The sequence below is a fragment of the Anomalospiza imberbis genome, chromosome Z, assembly GCF_031753505.1.
Source record: "Anomalospiza imberbis isolate Cuckoo-Finch-1a 21T00152 chromosome Z, ASM3175350v1, whole genome shotgun sequence".
Taxonomy (NCBI): domain Eukaryota; kingdom Metazoa; phylum Chordata; class Aves; order Passeriformes; family Viduidae; genus Anomalospiza; species Anomalospiza imberbis.
In genome coordinates this window covers 10,205,231-10,219,753 of record NC_089721.1, presented here as the reverse complement: position 1 = coordinate 10,219,753, position 14,523 = coordinate 10,205,231, and the positions used below count along the sequence as shown (strand labels likewise).

At 42.8% G+C, this 14,523-nt stretch overlaps 1 protein-coding gene across 1 annotated transcript in view; it reads left to right on the top strand.

Moving 5' to 3' along the window:
- Window positions 1-2,115: 2,115 nt before the first annotated feature.
- Window positions 2,116-14,523, top strand: part of ADAMTS12 (ADAM metallopeptidase with thrombospondin type 1 motif 12) — a 144,600-nt gene continuing 132,192 nt past the window's right edge. Inside the window, exons 1-2 of the mRNA XM_068176960.1 lie at window positions 2,116-2,559; window positions 7,012-7,373. Of these exons, the coding sequence (XP_068033061.1) occupies window positions 2,430-2,559; window positions 7,012-7,373 (492 nt within the window). The 5' untranslated portion in view covers window positions 2,116-2,429. The remainder of the gene's footprint in view (window positions 2,560-7,011; window positions 7,374-14,523) is intronic.

Genomic DNA, 14,523 nt, shown 5'->3' with positions numbered 1-14,523 from the left:
GCCACAGCATCCCTGAAGCAGAAACCCTACTGTCCCCCCAGGGTATTTTCTGACACCACACCCAATGAATAATTTTTTCTGTGTATGTGCATGCTGGCACAAAGCCTAGGGAGTTATAGATGTCTCAGACCAGATTCCCACAGCTCTCTTACTCCACTCTGGACGATTTTCAATCTACTAATTTTTGTCATATTAAAAAAAAATCGAATCAAAACAAAACTCATTCCCACAAACTCTCTTGAGTTCCTAAAGCTTTTAGTTCTCCATCACTTTCAGGGTTGGAGAGAATTACAGGCAACAGGAATTAAGTTTTCCTGCTGAGGAAGAAATCAAGATGGAATCCTGCAGGAAATACTAGTTACTGCCTATCAGATTCACCTACTAGGGAACACCTAGCTAAAGATGTGACTGAAAATGGAAGCAAACAGTTAAATATCTCTCACAGAAGGGCTATTTTTCTGATGGCCTTCAAGAAGTATGTTAAACCAGTACTTGGTAAACATATACCCATGCCTTGAACTATCATACCTTCTTTCCACTACTCCTAGCCTGTTCTCCTCATTTTACAGTATTTTTCCTTTTTATTTCATTTAGCGGAGATACTTCCTTATTTGCCAACTGAATTATTTTAAAATATTCATGTCAAATGGTGTGGCTTTTTCTATACACAAATTGTCAGGCATTTTTTTAATGTTAAATATTATATATATAATATCAATTTCAGGTCACACTTAGCTTTAAATTAATTTCAGGGAAGTACTGATAAACAGCTAAGCAGGCTGTAATATCCTGTCTCACAAAATAGCCTCATGCCTACTGTGTAGGATAAAAATCCTAATGGCAAGAACACCAGAAAACTTGTCACTGTAACAGATAATATTATTTGTGTGCAAAATATATGGACAGACATATTGAAATAAATACCTTGCAATTAACAAATCTTCTCTTGCCAAGTACTATTGGATATCAAATATTCAGTATTGGATATCAAATATTCCTCCTGCATGGTCTGTGTCCTTCCGCTATCTAGAAGAGAGCACATGATGATTCCTAAATCAATTATCACTCTTACAAATCTGTCCAGTTCCAGAGTTACCTTTCTGAGTCCTGGGGGAAGCCACATTTTTTGCTGATTTAGAAAACCTTGGAGCTTTAACTATTTTTTGCCTTTTTGTGCTCTGGAGTTCACAGTTCTTACAGCTAAGGCAGTTGAACTGTGGTAGCCATTCATCTTGAGAAAACTGAGCAGAGAAAGAAGCATATTTAAGCACAGATTGCTATGAAAATATACAAGAAGTCCATGGTAGAGTCAGCTTTAAGCAGGAGGCTATCAAAGCAGATGAGGAACCCAGCCCAGGTCTCAAGCATGGGACAGCACTGAAGTGTGCACCCACCTGCTGATCCTTGGCCCGGCAGTAACCACAGCAGATGCTAGATGAGGAGTCTTGGCAGAGAGCACATGGCATGCACTTTAAAATGTAGATTGAGGAACTTTCTCTTCATAAGGAGGACATTCAGAAGTAACCCCAATGTGCCAGCACACTGCTAAAACACAGAATGGTCTCGGCACCCTGAGGAGTCTTAACCTGCATCAGGGGACGCTTAGGCTGAACATTAGGAAGATTTTTTTTTTTTTCACAAGGAAGGATGATTAGACTTCGGCATGAACTGCCCAGGGAGGTGGAGAAGTCGGCATCCCTGGAGGTGTTTAAGAAAGCACTGGATGTGGCTCTTAGTACCATGGTCTAGTTGACATTTTGATATATTCAGACCACAGGCTGGACTCAATGATCGCAGAGGCCTTTTCCAACCTGACTGACTCTGTGGTTCTGTCAGACAGCCGGGAAAGTGGGCTCTGACTGCCGGGCCCTGAGAGGCCATGGGCTACGGGATGCTTCAGCGGGGGAAACCCCCGCATCCCCTTCCGCCGCATCAGAAAGTGGTGGAGGTCAAACTCCGGCGTGCCTCGAACACTTTCTCCCGCGGCTGGGGAACCTCTGCCAGGACATGTGCGGGGCTGCGAGGCGCCTTGCCCCGGCCCCTCGGCGGAGACCACCGGCGTGACCAAGGAGGGGATGCTGCCTTGTGCGGGCGGCCCTCCCCGAGGGCTGCCGGGGCGAACGCCCCACTTCGGCCTCGGTGGAGGGCGGAGAGGGGCGGCAGTCCCTGCTGGCGGCCTCGCCTCTCCTCCCTCCCCGCCGGCCCGGCCCGGTTCGTGCCGCCGCGTTAACCCCGGCGGCTCCGAGGCGGGGGCTCCCGGGAGCTGCTCCCTCCCCACAGCCCTCCTTCCTCCGCCGGCAGAAACCAGACACCGGGACGGCCCCGCGCAGCCCTTGTGCGGAGCGGCGCCTGTGTCCGGCGGCGCCGGGAGCGGCCCGGCCATGCCGCGGCCCCGCTAGGCGCCCCGCTCGCAGCTCCCCGCCCGCACCATGCCATGTGTCCCGCGGAGCCGGGCGGCACGCGTGCTCTCCCTCTGGCTCCTCGTCCTCCACGCCCAAGCGCCCTGCCCGGGCAGGGCCCCGCCGGCCGGCAGCTCCCCGTTCCCCGACGGCGGGCAAGGTCAGTGGCGGCGGGCGGGCGGGACGGGACGCGGCGAGGAGCGGGTGCCGCCGAGGCCGCGCTGCCAGCCGGGGCAGTGCGGCTCCGGGGCGCTGCTCGGGCGGGCGGGGCGGCCGGCCGGGCCGCGTCGGCCCCCGGAGCTGCCCGGACGCTGCCGGGACGCGCGGCTCCGCGCACAGCGCTCTGGCTGCGCCTTCCCGCGGCTCCTGCGCAGTCATCGAGTTGGGCTGCGTAGCGATGAAGGCTAAACCCTACCTGTTGCAGATCTTCCCCGTTTAGAGGCAGCTCTCTAAATGCCAGAATCGTTTTGTGCTGCTAAACCGAAGAAATTTACTGTCCTGATGGTTTATTTTTTTCTAAACAAGCGATCGCTTCTGTACCAAAGCAGCAGGCGCTGCAGAAGGATTGGTTTTATCAGGGTTCAACACCCGCTGTGAGTTTCTTACATTCAGTGAGGATGGTAAATTACAAGTTAGACTTCGTCCGCGGGAGAGGTTTCTTTGAGGCTGCCCTCACAGTTATTTTCTCATTCTTTTGGAGTGGGGAGTGCAACTCAAGAATTTTATTTTTTTATTTAAGTTTTTTCCTGCTTAAGAAAAATCGTGGCTCCCAAGGGAGAAAAATTATGAGTAGTTGGAAGACTCTGCCTGGTGGTAGAAGACCCAAAAATATATGAAGAAATTTTACTTCCTGATGCAGTCAACAGCTGTGGTGCTTTCAGGAGAGCTTGAACACAAAAGAGAAAATCTTCTGTACCTCTCAGAGAGTGTGGAAAGGAAAGGTGTTTAAATAAAGTGCCTGAAAAGTGTTTCAATAAGGTGCCTGAAAAGTGAATTTTCAAGTATCCTGAAGTTGGTTCCTGTTGGATTCACTGAAAGTGGATGCTAGCAATAATTACATCCCTGTGACTCTGCATGGGACAGAATAGGGATGGTTGTGTTAGCGTGTAGTGGCTGTTTAATTATTAGGCATGTGGAAATTAATGTAGAAGTAGTTTAACTTTCTAGGCATGGAAAACAGTCTTTTCCAAGAATTTGCGAATAGCATTGAGTAAAGGGGCAGCTAATTTTTTCTACAGGAAGGTTTCTTGCAGTGTGAAGTGTGAACTGAAATTTCTGTGTGGTAGAGCTGAAGTGTTCTGCTCTCTGTAGATCCATAAGTGTGGTAGGTGGGACAGCTGGGGATGCCCTTGCTGAGTCCTGAAGGCCTGCTCTCTGCCGTGGGGCTTTGGAGCTTGCTGTGTTTCCTAGGTATGATGCTTCCTCACAATATGAGCCACACTATTTCCTATCCCAGAGAATGATTTGAGAAGAAGCCAGAGGGTCTGAAGGGCACATGTACACAAACTACAAAGATGGAGATGAAACAATGGCAAATGATGATGTGTCACATTTTAAGGGAATTTTGTCAGGGAACATGTTATTTATTTAAAGTAAATTGTGGTTTTCCTGTCATGTGTGGTAGATCATGTATGTTTTTCTCTTCATCCTAATTTATTCACTTTGTGTACAGCCATTCTTAATAAGGCAGTTCTCTGCCATGTGTGGCAAATCTGAATCCACAGAGGAGCAGAACACACAGGAGTGGTTTTGAATATTATCAGATGTTCTCAATGATGAGGAATTACAAAGACCTGCAGGGAAGATTTCTCTGACAACTTAAACAATACTTGGGCTCCTCAAACGAATGTGAAGGGCCTGAACTTTGTCCTGTGTGCCCAGAGGGCCTGAGCAGACACTGTGATTGCAAAGTTGTGACTCAAATTTGTGCTGCTCGTTGCTGTGTTTCAAACTCGTTTGCAGCACCAATGCAAGCCAGCATGCCCAGGCTGGAAACTTGTGGTGTTTTAATAGGAATTCATGTTACTATATGAAATTAGAGGCATTTGGTGTTGAAGGATGCAGCCCTTAATTTTGAGCAGTCTGGGTTGCATGAATTTTGTGGTTTTTTGCCTAGAAGGGCAGAAAGGGATCACCAAAATTGTACCTCCTGTCTGTTTTACACTCTTCTCCAGGCAGAAACTATGCTACCTTAGGCTTAGTGTAGAGCTCAGTAAATTTTTCTCTTATAGTTAGGACTGCCTTTTACTCAACAGTCTAGGCAAAACTGTACTGATAGTGATTACTTGCAGAAATATCATTACCCTCATCCTGTTAGACTTTTGTGTTGTAATCTTATTCCCTCTGGTTTTCTGAAGGCTGTTTAATAATTCATTTCTGCAGTTGTATTACAGTACATTATTATTGCAGCATAATCCCCCTCTCCAGTGACTAAACAAGTATTTAATGTGTGGATGGAAGAAGTTCAGTTTCTCTGCTTTGATAATCCAATGCTTCCTCATTATTTCCCATCTTACTGATCCTGATGGCCTACTTTTCTTTAACCTCTATACACTAAGTGATGCTATAGTGACAAAGTAAAAAACTTCCTTGCATGGTTTTAGATCCAAAACCACAAGTCTTTGGTCTTGCATGGACTTCAGCAGTTAAACCACAACAAATTAGGTTCAAGACATCAGGCAGAGGCAAATTGCACAGTGACAGCAAATGAGTAAGTTTTCCTTCAGGGATTTGATTTGACTATTTAATGAGTTGTGCTGAAAACCATAGAAATAGGGGCCTGGTCTTCTAGCATTCTGTGTTAGTCTGACTTTGCTAGCCATGTGGAAATCCCATATCTGTGAAGTCCCATATCCCGGTATGGAATGTGGGGCTTCCCAGAAGTCTCACAGTTTAACATCTGCAGATAAGCTGTATGTTTGGATGTTTTTTATCTCTTCTACCTGCCCTTTTTGTTTTTTGTTTTTTTTTTCTGCTTCACTGTCAAGTGTGAGGAGGCTTGGTTTAGCTTCAACTGCTGAATTGTCAGGCATCCAGCACCTTTTGTGCTGTCCACAGGCTGTGCAAACTGCAGGCATGGAGATGTGCACTGGGTTTCCAGTGTCTCAGTCCCCTTATGTGGACAAGGGTAGATGTCTCTCAGAACCTGTGGTAGGCATTACTGTCCATGTTGTCAAGACCTGGGTCTGTGAAGGCCCAGAACCCCACTGCTGTGGCTTGTCCTGCCAAGGCTCCAAGTCACTGCAGGCTTGTGTACAAAGAAATCTGTTGTGTAAGAGAATAAGCTTACTTCTGAAGTAAAGGTGCTGCTGAAACTAGGCCAGAATTCTGATGTAGTTCTTTATGTGCTGGGAGACCGGGTGTTTTGTGTGTTTTGTTTTGCTTTCCTTTCAATTGGAAGTGTTTCAGTGCATGTGTCTCAGGGGTCCATGGCCTGAGGAAACTCAAGCAGTCACGTCTTAAACTGCAGCTAATGAGGACAGCTGAGATGTGCTCCTTCCAGAAGTGGATGAATCCAGACAGCTGCCTGCTTAGGCAGGATTTTCCCTCTGTGACTTTGAAGGTACAGGTGATAGAGGGAGAAGTGCTTCTAAAAGGATTGTCTAACTAGACCTAGCCTGGAAGCAGCTGGAAAAGGCTAATTGCTTTGTTAAGCAGCTTAGTTAATGAATGGGTTATAGTCACGTCATGTGCGAGTGGCTGGGACTTCGGGAATGAAGAGCAATTCTGGGCAAAGAGGAACTGGATTAATGCGTGTCATCATAACTTCTTTTTAATTAAATGTGTTCAGACTGTTATTTCTTGGGTAGAATTCAAGTATGCCAGCAGACCTGGCCCTTAGGGTATGAGTTCTTATGGATTGTGTCTTACATGGATTTTGTTATTTGCATGGGGCTTTTCTGTTTCACAGTAATTTAAAAAAATAAAATTGGGTACAGTTGGTGTTTCTTCTGTATCTTCTTGTATGCTTCCCCTGTTGTAGCAGGGTACAATAATGTCAATAATGCTCTTTTCCCCTCCTAGATTCTGACAAGTGATAAGATTTCCAATCTTACCCTGCTTGAAATGCCTTATATAACAGAGCATGATTACTTCATTCTCTTCAAACCCTTCTTTGAAATTCTGAAGCTGCAGCTGCAGCAGCTGCTAAAGCTGATGCTACTGAGATGCTGTTACTACAAATAATCAATTTGTGTTTTCTTCACATTTGTGTGTTTGCAAGGCTCTGTGTCCAATTTCAGGTGGTCAGCTTTTTGGATGTGTGAAGATGACACTCCTTGTTCAGAGTATCCTGTGCTGGAGACCTAGGTCATGGAGGGTTCCCAGCCCTTTTGGGGTTGGGAAACGTGGGTATGTGTGACAGTCACTCTTTTATATAATGGTGACACAATGTTAGAAAAGAAGAATGTTTAGCTTCTAAACTGAGTGTTACAATGGGAGAATGGAAAGCCCAAATGAGGAATGTATTCCATGGTAGTCTGTGCACTGCCTGTCATTAGGATGTTGTGGTGAATTGCTCTCACTTTTGATTTTTCCTTTAAGTTATGTGAGATCTGAACAGGCTAGCACTCACTCTAGTTTTGTTTCTTTTTTTTTCTCCCCTTTCTCTCAGAGCAATTTGTGAAGACAGTGCCAGAATACCATGTGGTTCATCCAGCAAGAGTAGATGCCAGTGGACATTTTCTTTCTTTTAATCTACACCATCACATTCCAAGTGTGAGGAAGAAGAGATACCTCAGAAAAAGTGAAAATGTGGTATACTACAAAATTAATCATGAGGAGAAAGATCTATTTTTTAACTTGACTGTCCATATGGGATTTCTTTCCCATAACTACGTAGTAGAAAGGAGACGTGGCAACCATACCAGAGCAAAGATTTCAACTCGCTCAGGAGTTCCTTGCCACTTCCTTGGCACAGCATGGCAGCCTGGCTCTGGCAGTGGGACAGCAGCGATCAGCACTTGCAGTGGCTTGGTAAGTGGTGTGATCATTGCTGGGGTTCTGGGCTATTTGTGGTGTCATTAGAGCTGAGCTGGTATGAATATGTCTGCTAAGAAACTGGATGAGCCAGTCTGATGCCTTACTAACTCAGAAAGAATGTTTAATCCTATGGATGTTTGGATTTTTTGAAGAATCAAAAAGTCAAAAGGTGATGCTGAGGCCCCATGGCATTTACTTTTAGCTAGATTTTTTTTTTTTGGTGATCTGGACTGAAGGTTTCTGTCAGTCCTACAGCTTGAAGCCATCCAACTATCGAGTCATTGTTTTGATTCCATTAGTAGTTGGATTGCCTTTCCAATGCATCTGATTATGAGCTTCTGTTCTGATTTCCTCTAAAAGGAATGTAGCTCAAGTACACTGAAACAGCTCTGTGAATCACACTCATGGATGGTGGATTGGGAAAATGCAATTGTTTCCCTGTGAACTGCACTGCAGCTTCAAATATAAATGATAGGTTAGATGGCAACCTTAGCCAGAGCTTTGAATTCAAGCTAGGCATCTGTCATGTCAAAGAGCACTTATAAGGCTGGAGCTTGAAGTCAAACATTTCTCAGCATCCTGTGGTTCACACTGAGACAAGGAGATGGAAACCTTTTATTTTCCACGCTTTTTGTTTTTTAATCACGGCCATAGCTTTGGTTTGTGCTAGCGCATGAGGCTGAGTATGCCTTTCTGGAGGGAAAGAAGGAACAAACTGCCTGAGTGGGAAGGGGACGTAGCGAGGTGTGTAAACTGGCACGTGTGATGTGTGAGAGGGAGAACCCAAAGGGTTTGTGGAGTGTGCAGGCAGAGGTGTTGATGAAAGGCGTGCAGCATGTATGTGCTCTCCTGCCTTGATTCCACATGCCTGGAGTGGTGAATGACAATGTTTGAGAGCCCCTGAGGCAGAAGATTGATGCCTTTTGGCCAACATGTCTCAAATCTGCCGGAGGCTGGGGACTGGTGCTTCATTTCTGAGCCTGAATACCAGGGTGAGTGAAGTGTAAAGTGTAACCTTTCCCTGCTAACATGTCAGTATCAAAGTGTGTTCCTTGCTGTTGAGCTGTGTGAAGCTTTCAGAAACTATGGAAATTCTTCTGGCGGTGTGTGAGAAACAACATGAAGACAGCACTGCTATATATGAAATAGGAAACTCCAGAGTTTTTGGAAGTGCCGATAACACATTTGGCATGTTTCCTGGAGAAACAAACCATTGCTTGAGGCCAGAAGTTTCAGTTCCACAGGTATGAAGATCAGGGATTTTATTTTCTAAGTTACATTTCCAGTGGGGACCAACTTATCAAAATTTCTCCGAAACATGTTTTAGTCATACAGGGTCAGTAAGTAAAAGGAGATATGATGATAAAAGTAGTTCCTTTGGTTGTTTTGTTTTTTGCTTTACCAGAATGTCATTGTTATTTTTCAGTAGGATGAAAGCTTGAAAATGAGGTGCTAGATCTTCATTATGTCTTTGGAAGTATTTAGTCTGCAACAAGAACTAAAAAGAAAAAAAAATGCAATTTGCATTTTAAATCCAGCTTGGTAATATCCTTTAAAATTATCCTTTCATTTGTGTTACAAACTTTTTGACTTTTATTTTCACTTGAAGGTTTTGAAAAAACGCTTGAATCAGAAAAATCACTGTTGAGGTTTTGTGTTCCCAACCTGCCCCAAAATGAAACTTTGAAAATATATAATCATAAATTAATTCAGGTTGAATAAATGAATTTTGCCTCTGGGTAAAAACAAGATGGTTTTGATGTTATGATTTTTGAAGTCCAGAAGTTGTTGCTCCGAAGAGGTTGCAGTAAGAGTTGGGTCTGTATCTTGATTCCCTGGGTGCCACAAGCTGGGGAATGGTGATTTAGCTTGCCTTTCCCCTGAAAGTTTTCCAAAAGATCTAATGTCATATGAAAATATCTATTGATTAATAATTTTGTCAGCTATGAGAAATGAAATCAGATTTTCATATTAAAAATGTAATATGTCTGAAACTTTTTGTTTGTTTGTTTTTTTTTTAGAGCTCCACATTTCTGAGCTCTAGTGTTGATTTATTTTCATCTTGGTGATCCTCAATTTTTTGCTCTTTGGCATCAGGTCTATTTCTGTTTTATTTTCTTTCTGGGTTGAGTTGTGGTTTTCTAATGAAAATATTTTTTTTCCATTTACTCTTGTGAAGGAGGGGAGGAGAATGAAGGAGAACTGAGAATGAGTAAACACCATGAAATTATAGAAACTTGCTTCAGATACTGAAGTAACATATGGCAAGAGGAGAAATGAATAGCTTGTTTGCTGTGGTAAATCTATGCTGATATGCTCAAGTCTCAGAACCCAAGAGCTGGTGAAAACCAGTGTCTTAACTTTTAAATAATGGGAGCAGGAATGTAGGGGTGCTCCTTCCCTGATGCTGTTTGGTCTTGACGCTTCAGGTTCATAATCAGATTAAAGCCTACTGTGCTTTTGTTGCTGAGGCATTTTTAATAAGCTTGGTGAAGCGCCAATTTACCATGGTAATGCATGACAGGAAACTCTGTGATCCCTAAACTTCAAATTTTTGGTTTTCTTAGTCATTGGAGCTGGTTAAAAAAATACATATACAACTGGAAAGTACTGATTTGATAAAATTAATATGTTTTATGGAATATCCTCTTGGTTGTCTTTTTTAGTGTTAAATGGTTGCATTATTATTTTGTAATTTTGCTCAAGTGAATTGCTTAAGAATATGTCCACCCCCATTTTACAGATGGTGGCCTGAATTGGAGCAAAATAAAATCCTAAAGATGCCTGTGGGAGGGGAATCCTAGTACTAGTCCTCTTTGTGGAATAACTTCTCATTTTGGGCCTGTTTGATTTGTATTTGACCACTTCTTAATTTCCAGGACAATAGTGGTGTATAAGAGCCAAAAAAAGATGTGTGCTGTAGGTTTGTGTTTGTCATAAAAATCACTCATAAAAATAGTGCAGTGAAAACAGAAAATCACCCTTTCATTTTCACTTTGAAGTGTATTCCTACTTCCCTTGGCATTACACAGACATTGCTGATTTATTTTTTATGTTCACAAAATGGCCTGCAAGGGAAATAACCGAATGATAGATGTGAGATATAAAAATGGGTGGCACAGTCATTGTGTGACATTGTTCTTTTTTTAAAAAAAGGTAACTGTGTCTCTGTTTTCAGAAGTATATATAGGAAAAAAAGATTCATGAAGGGATTTGATCAGATTTGGGCAAGGGGGTACAGAGGATAATTAGCAGAGATCTGGAGGAAATAAGATGTAATTTCCAAATAACTTTTTTTCTTACACCTTGTGAATTCTTAGTTTCCATTTCATGCTAAATAGATTATGACCTTCTTAGGAGGTTGAAGAACATGATGCTGTAATCTCTGTCTCTTCCTCTATGGGTCAGTTGCTTAGTAAAGTCTTTTGCACTTCTGAGCATTTTTGAATAATGCATGTGTTAACATGGGCAGAGTGGGACAGACCTTGCTGTTTATTTTGGGTCACACTTGGATGAGGGAGTCCTGGAGGGGAAGTCACTACTAGAACACATGAGACATCAAACTGGCACTTGGAAGGGGAGCAGACATGAAATCACTTAGATACAGGAAAATTTTCAAGATGAAGTAAAGGGAGAAATTTATTTGTTTTTATATCTTTGAGTGAAAATGATGTTTGGATTGGCTGTCTTGGCAGACTATTTAGGGCACTCTTCTAATAATGCTCTGAGTTTTCCCAGTGCCTTTCCACAGAAGGATACAATGAACTTTCCCAATACTAGTTTCTTAATTGTCAGTTGTGTGCCAGTCCTGAGAATCCCTTGTGTTGGAGCAGTGGTGTCAGCTTGTCCTCTCAGTCGGGCTGGGAGCGAGCAAAGCCCAGTGAAGTTGAATGAATACCTTAGGTTTATATGCACTGAGTCCTACAGAGCTGGGAAGTGAGTTTTCCTCTGATAGTCCATCCTCTTCATTAGGAACAAGGCCCTCTTTTATCCGTCAGTAACACAGACATTGTTTATAGTATTTTTAGATAACAGAGCATCATTAAGGCTTTGTTTTCTTGACACTTGTTTACAGAGCAGAGCTGTCAATCAAACAGCTGCTTCAGGGGATGCATTTATCTTCAAAGGCAATGCAAGCATTAGCATGGAAAAGGGATGAGAGTGGAAGCACATTAGTATAGAAATCTGTGCACGTGTATCTGGCAAGGTCCTGGCCATACAGGACCTGTGGGAAGATCCTGCTTTGCCTGTCTCCAGCTAGTCAGAGGGCTGCCTCTGTCCTGGTGGTCATTACTGTTTGTAAGAAGTGCTGGGTGCCTATGAAAAGATTTTTGGAAAGTTTCGCCCACCTCCATTCTTCCCTCTGTGCTGAGCCACAGTCGGGGCAGACCTTTGTGGACCTTTAGTTGGTGGCTGTATGACTGTTTGTGTAGCAGCTGGTAGGAGATGCTCCAAGTGGGACCTCTCTGGGTGCATCTTTGTCTGTCCTGACACCTGTGACAAGCTTCCACTGAAGTGGAATGGTGACTGAATTCTGCTTGAATGTAACCGTTCTGTATTGCAGGATATCACTGTTGTGTGAAGCTCAGAATGAGCTCATACGGTTTCACCTGTCTTCTCAGTGTAGCTTTTATCTTTTGCAGACTTGCATCAGTTTGGGAGAATTCAGCATGAACTCTGTTCTCCTGCTACATGCCCATAAGCTTTACTAGTTGGTGTGAGATGCTTTCTTTATGTTGACCCACATGTTGCTGTCTTATGATCTGTCCCAAGTTGAACAGTTCTGTGCAGGTATCATAACAGTATTTTATTGATAGTGGACTCTGTGACGGTGGTCTAATACTGCTGTTTACATTTTCCTCTCCTATAGACACAGAAAGCATCTTTCAATATACTGGACTTGATATTTTCCTTAGATGAGGTTTGAGAATAAAAGAATCTTTAAAACAGTTTTATAATATTTTTTCTAACATAATGTAAGAATAAAATGTCTTGCTAAGCTTATAATACATATTTTTATTTGTTTCTGTATCTCCCAGCATTTGAGCTAGTTTGATTACTGACCATTTGTTTGTTAATCTGTTGTTAAAGGTAGTTACCAGGGTTTAGCAAAGCTAAAATGCTACACAGTTCACTCCTATAGCCCAGAAAAATAGCCATGTCTTTTTATTCACTTGTAGTACACATGCAGCTAGTAGAATTGTTCCTCTTCCAATGGAAGTGTCTTTTGATAATTGAAAGTGGCAAAATGTGGCAGTGAGAAGACAGTTAAGGAAAGGGGGCATGTAACGTTTTCCTCACTTAAACTTCTGTCTGCCTGGCATTGGATTCAGTGCTGATCCCTGACCTGTGACTGGACACCCCCAGAACACATTTGGGCATGTGTGCTGTTTAGGTGTCTGTTTTAATTTTACGAGTTGAATTGGAATGTATTCCTGTAGTGCTTCGTGAGATACATGAATTCCATTCTGTGAACAAGGCTTCTGGGAGACAAAACCAGAAGTTCTTCAGGAGTCTCCTGCTCTTCTCTCATCTCTCCTTTCTTCCTCTAAGACAGTATCTTGCATCCTTCTTTGTCTTTTCCTTGAGGGATGGTACTGGGTGGGTCCTGCTTGTGTTTGGAAGTATGGCCATATCTGCCTCTCTGCCAGTTGTGTCTTCTTACTTAGGTGTCAGTGACATCTCCACTGCAGCCTCTTTTGGTTTGTCTGGCAAGGGATAATCTGGTGGAACCAAAATGTAGGAATATGGTGTTTGGAGAATGGGAAGAATGAAGTCAAGCTGCCAGCGTTTTCCTTGGGGATGAGAATTGCTCCATGGCTGGATACCATGGAGTTTCCATAGTGTGATGGTTGCAATTTGGCTTGTTCTGGCAATCCTAAAGAAGAAAGACCTGCCAGCTGACCTGGTTGTATAGCTGCTGTACATCTCTTCTCACATGCAGTAGTATGGAAAATACTGCAAGTAGAAAAATATACACTGAAAGTAAATGCAGTTTTTGCTGTGCATCTGTTCTTTGTTGTGCTTGGTTTGCCTTGTGTCTCCATTATAGTAATAAATGTCTGGGTATTCTCTTGACTTACTAGTGTTATGGTTGCTTTGCGTAGTTTTGTTTTTCTTTTTGAAGTTGATCCAATGTCAGGGTGTGTGGTGGTCTGTGGTGGTCTACCCCCATCTCCCAATAGATTCATCACTCAAACTTTCATTAGTATTTGCTGCAGTACTTTAACATCCATCCCTTTTCTTTGTCTTTGAGCTTCGACTATCCATCTGCCAGCTCCCTTCCCCCAGTCTTTTGTCTGCAAAAATACTCTAATTGACAGGTCAAACGAATCTCATCAGTGATCTCAATACATGAGAATCTGGCTGTGTCTGTGGCTCCTGCTTTTGGCCTTGTCACCTTTAACCAATATAAAGTTGTTAGACCAGAAGCTGGGTCTGACTGGAGCTTTTATAACATTGTGTTACATTTCAGTGGAGGAGTCATTGATGGGGTAGGTTAAAATAAGGATTGGTCTTTTTGATCTGTGATTTGGATGGAGTACTCAGAGTTAGAATGTTCCTTTAAGATAATTATTTTTTGAGAATATGAAAGGATGACTCTTATAAGGTAGTTTTTAGGAATCTTAATCTCTTGTTTAAATATTTATCTATATATTTGCTAATTATTTAGGAATAATGTTCATGTACAGAGCTGTCAATCATCTTTCCAGTTTCCATGAGTCTTTGTAATCAATGTACTATGTCATGATTTCATTACCTTGGTGTCTTAGTATAAAACATTTATGTTTACTGAGGGAAGCCTGTGAGATTCAGGTTCAGGATGCAGAAGTAAAAAATATGCATAACATCTATTTTGCTTTGATTCTTAATAATTTAAGGTTTGTAAAATGGTCTGTTCTCTATTTCTTTTAGTATCTTCTATTATCTTTGGTGTCAAAGCCATTAAATTCTTAAGAATTTTGCAGGTAAAGGTGGGAACTTCTGATCAGTGAAATAATGGATGTGCCAAGCCACTCAGCTTGGCCAGTGGTTCAGCACAGCTGTAAGTTGTTACTGAGTGAGGTGCAGTGCTACCCATGTCCCTGCTGATGGTGAGGAGTGCATGGAGAGTTCAGGAGAGATTGGAGGAAATTACTTTGAC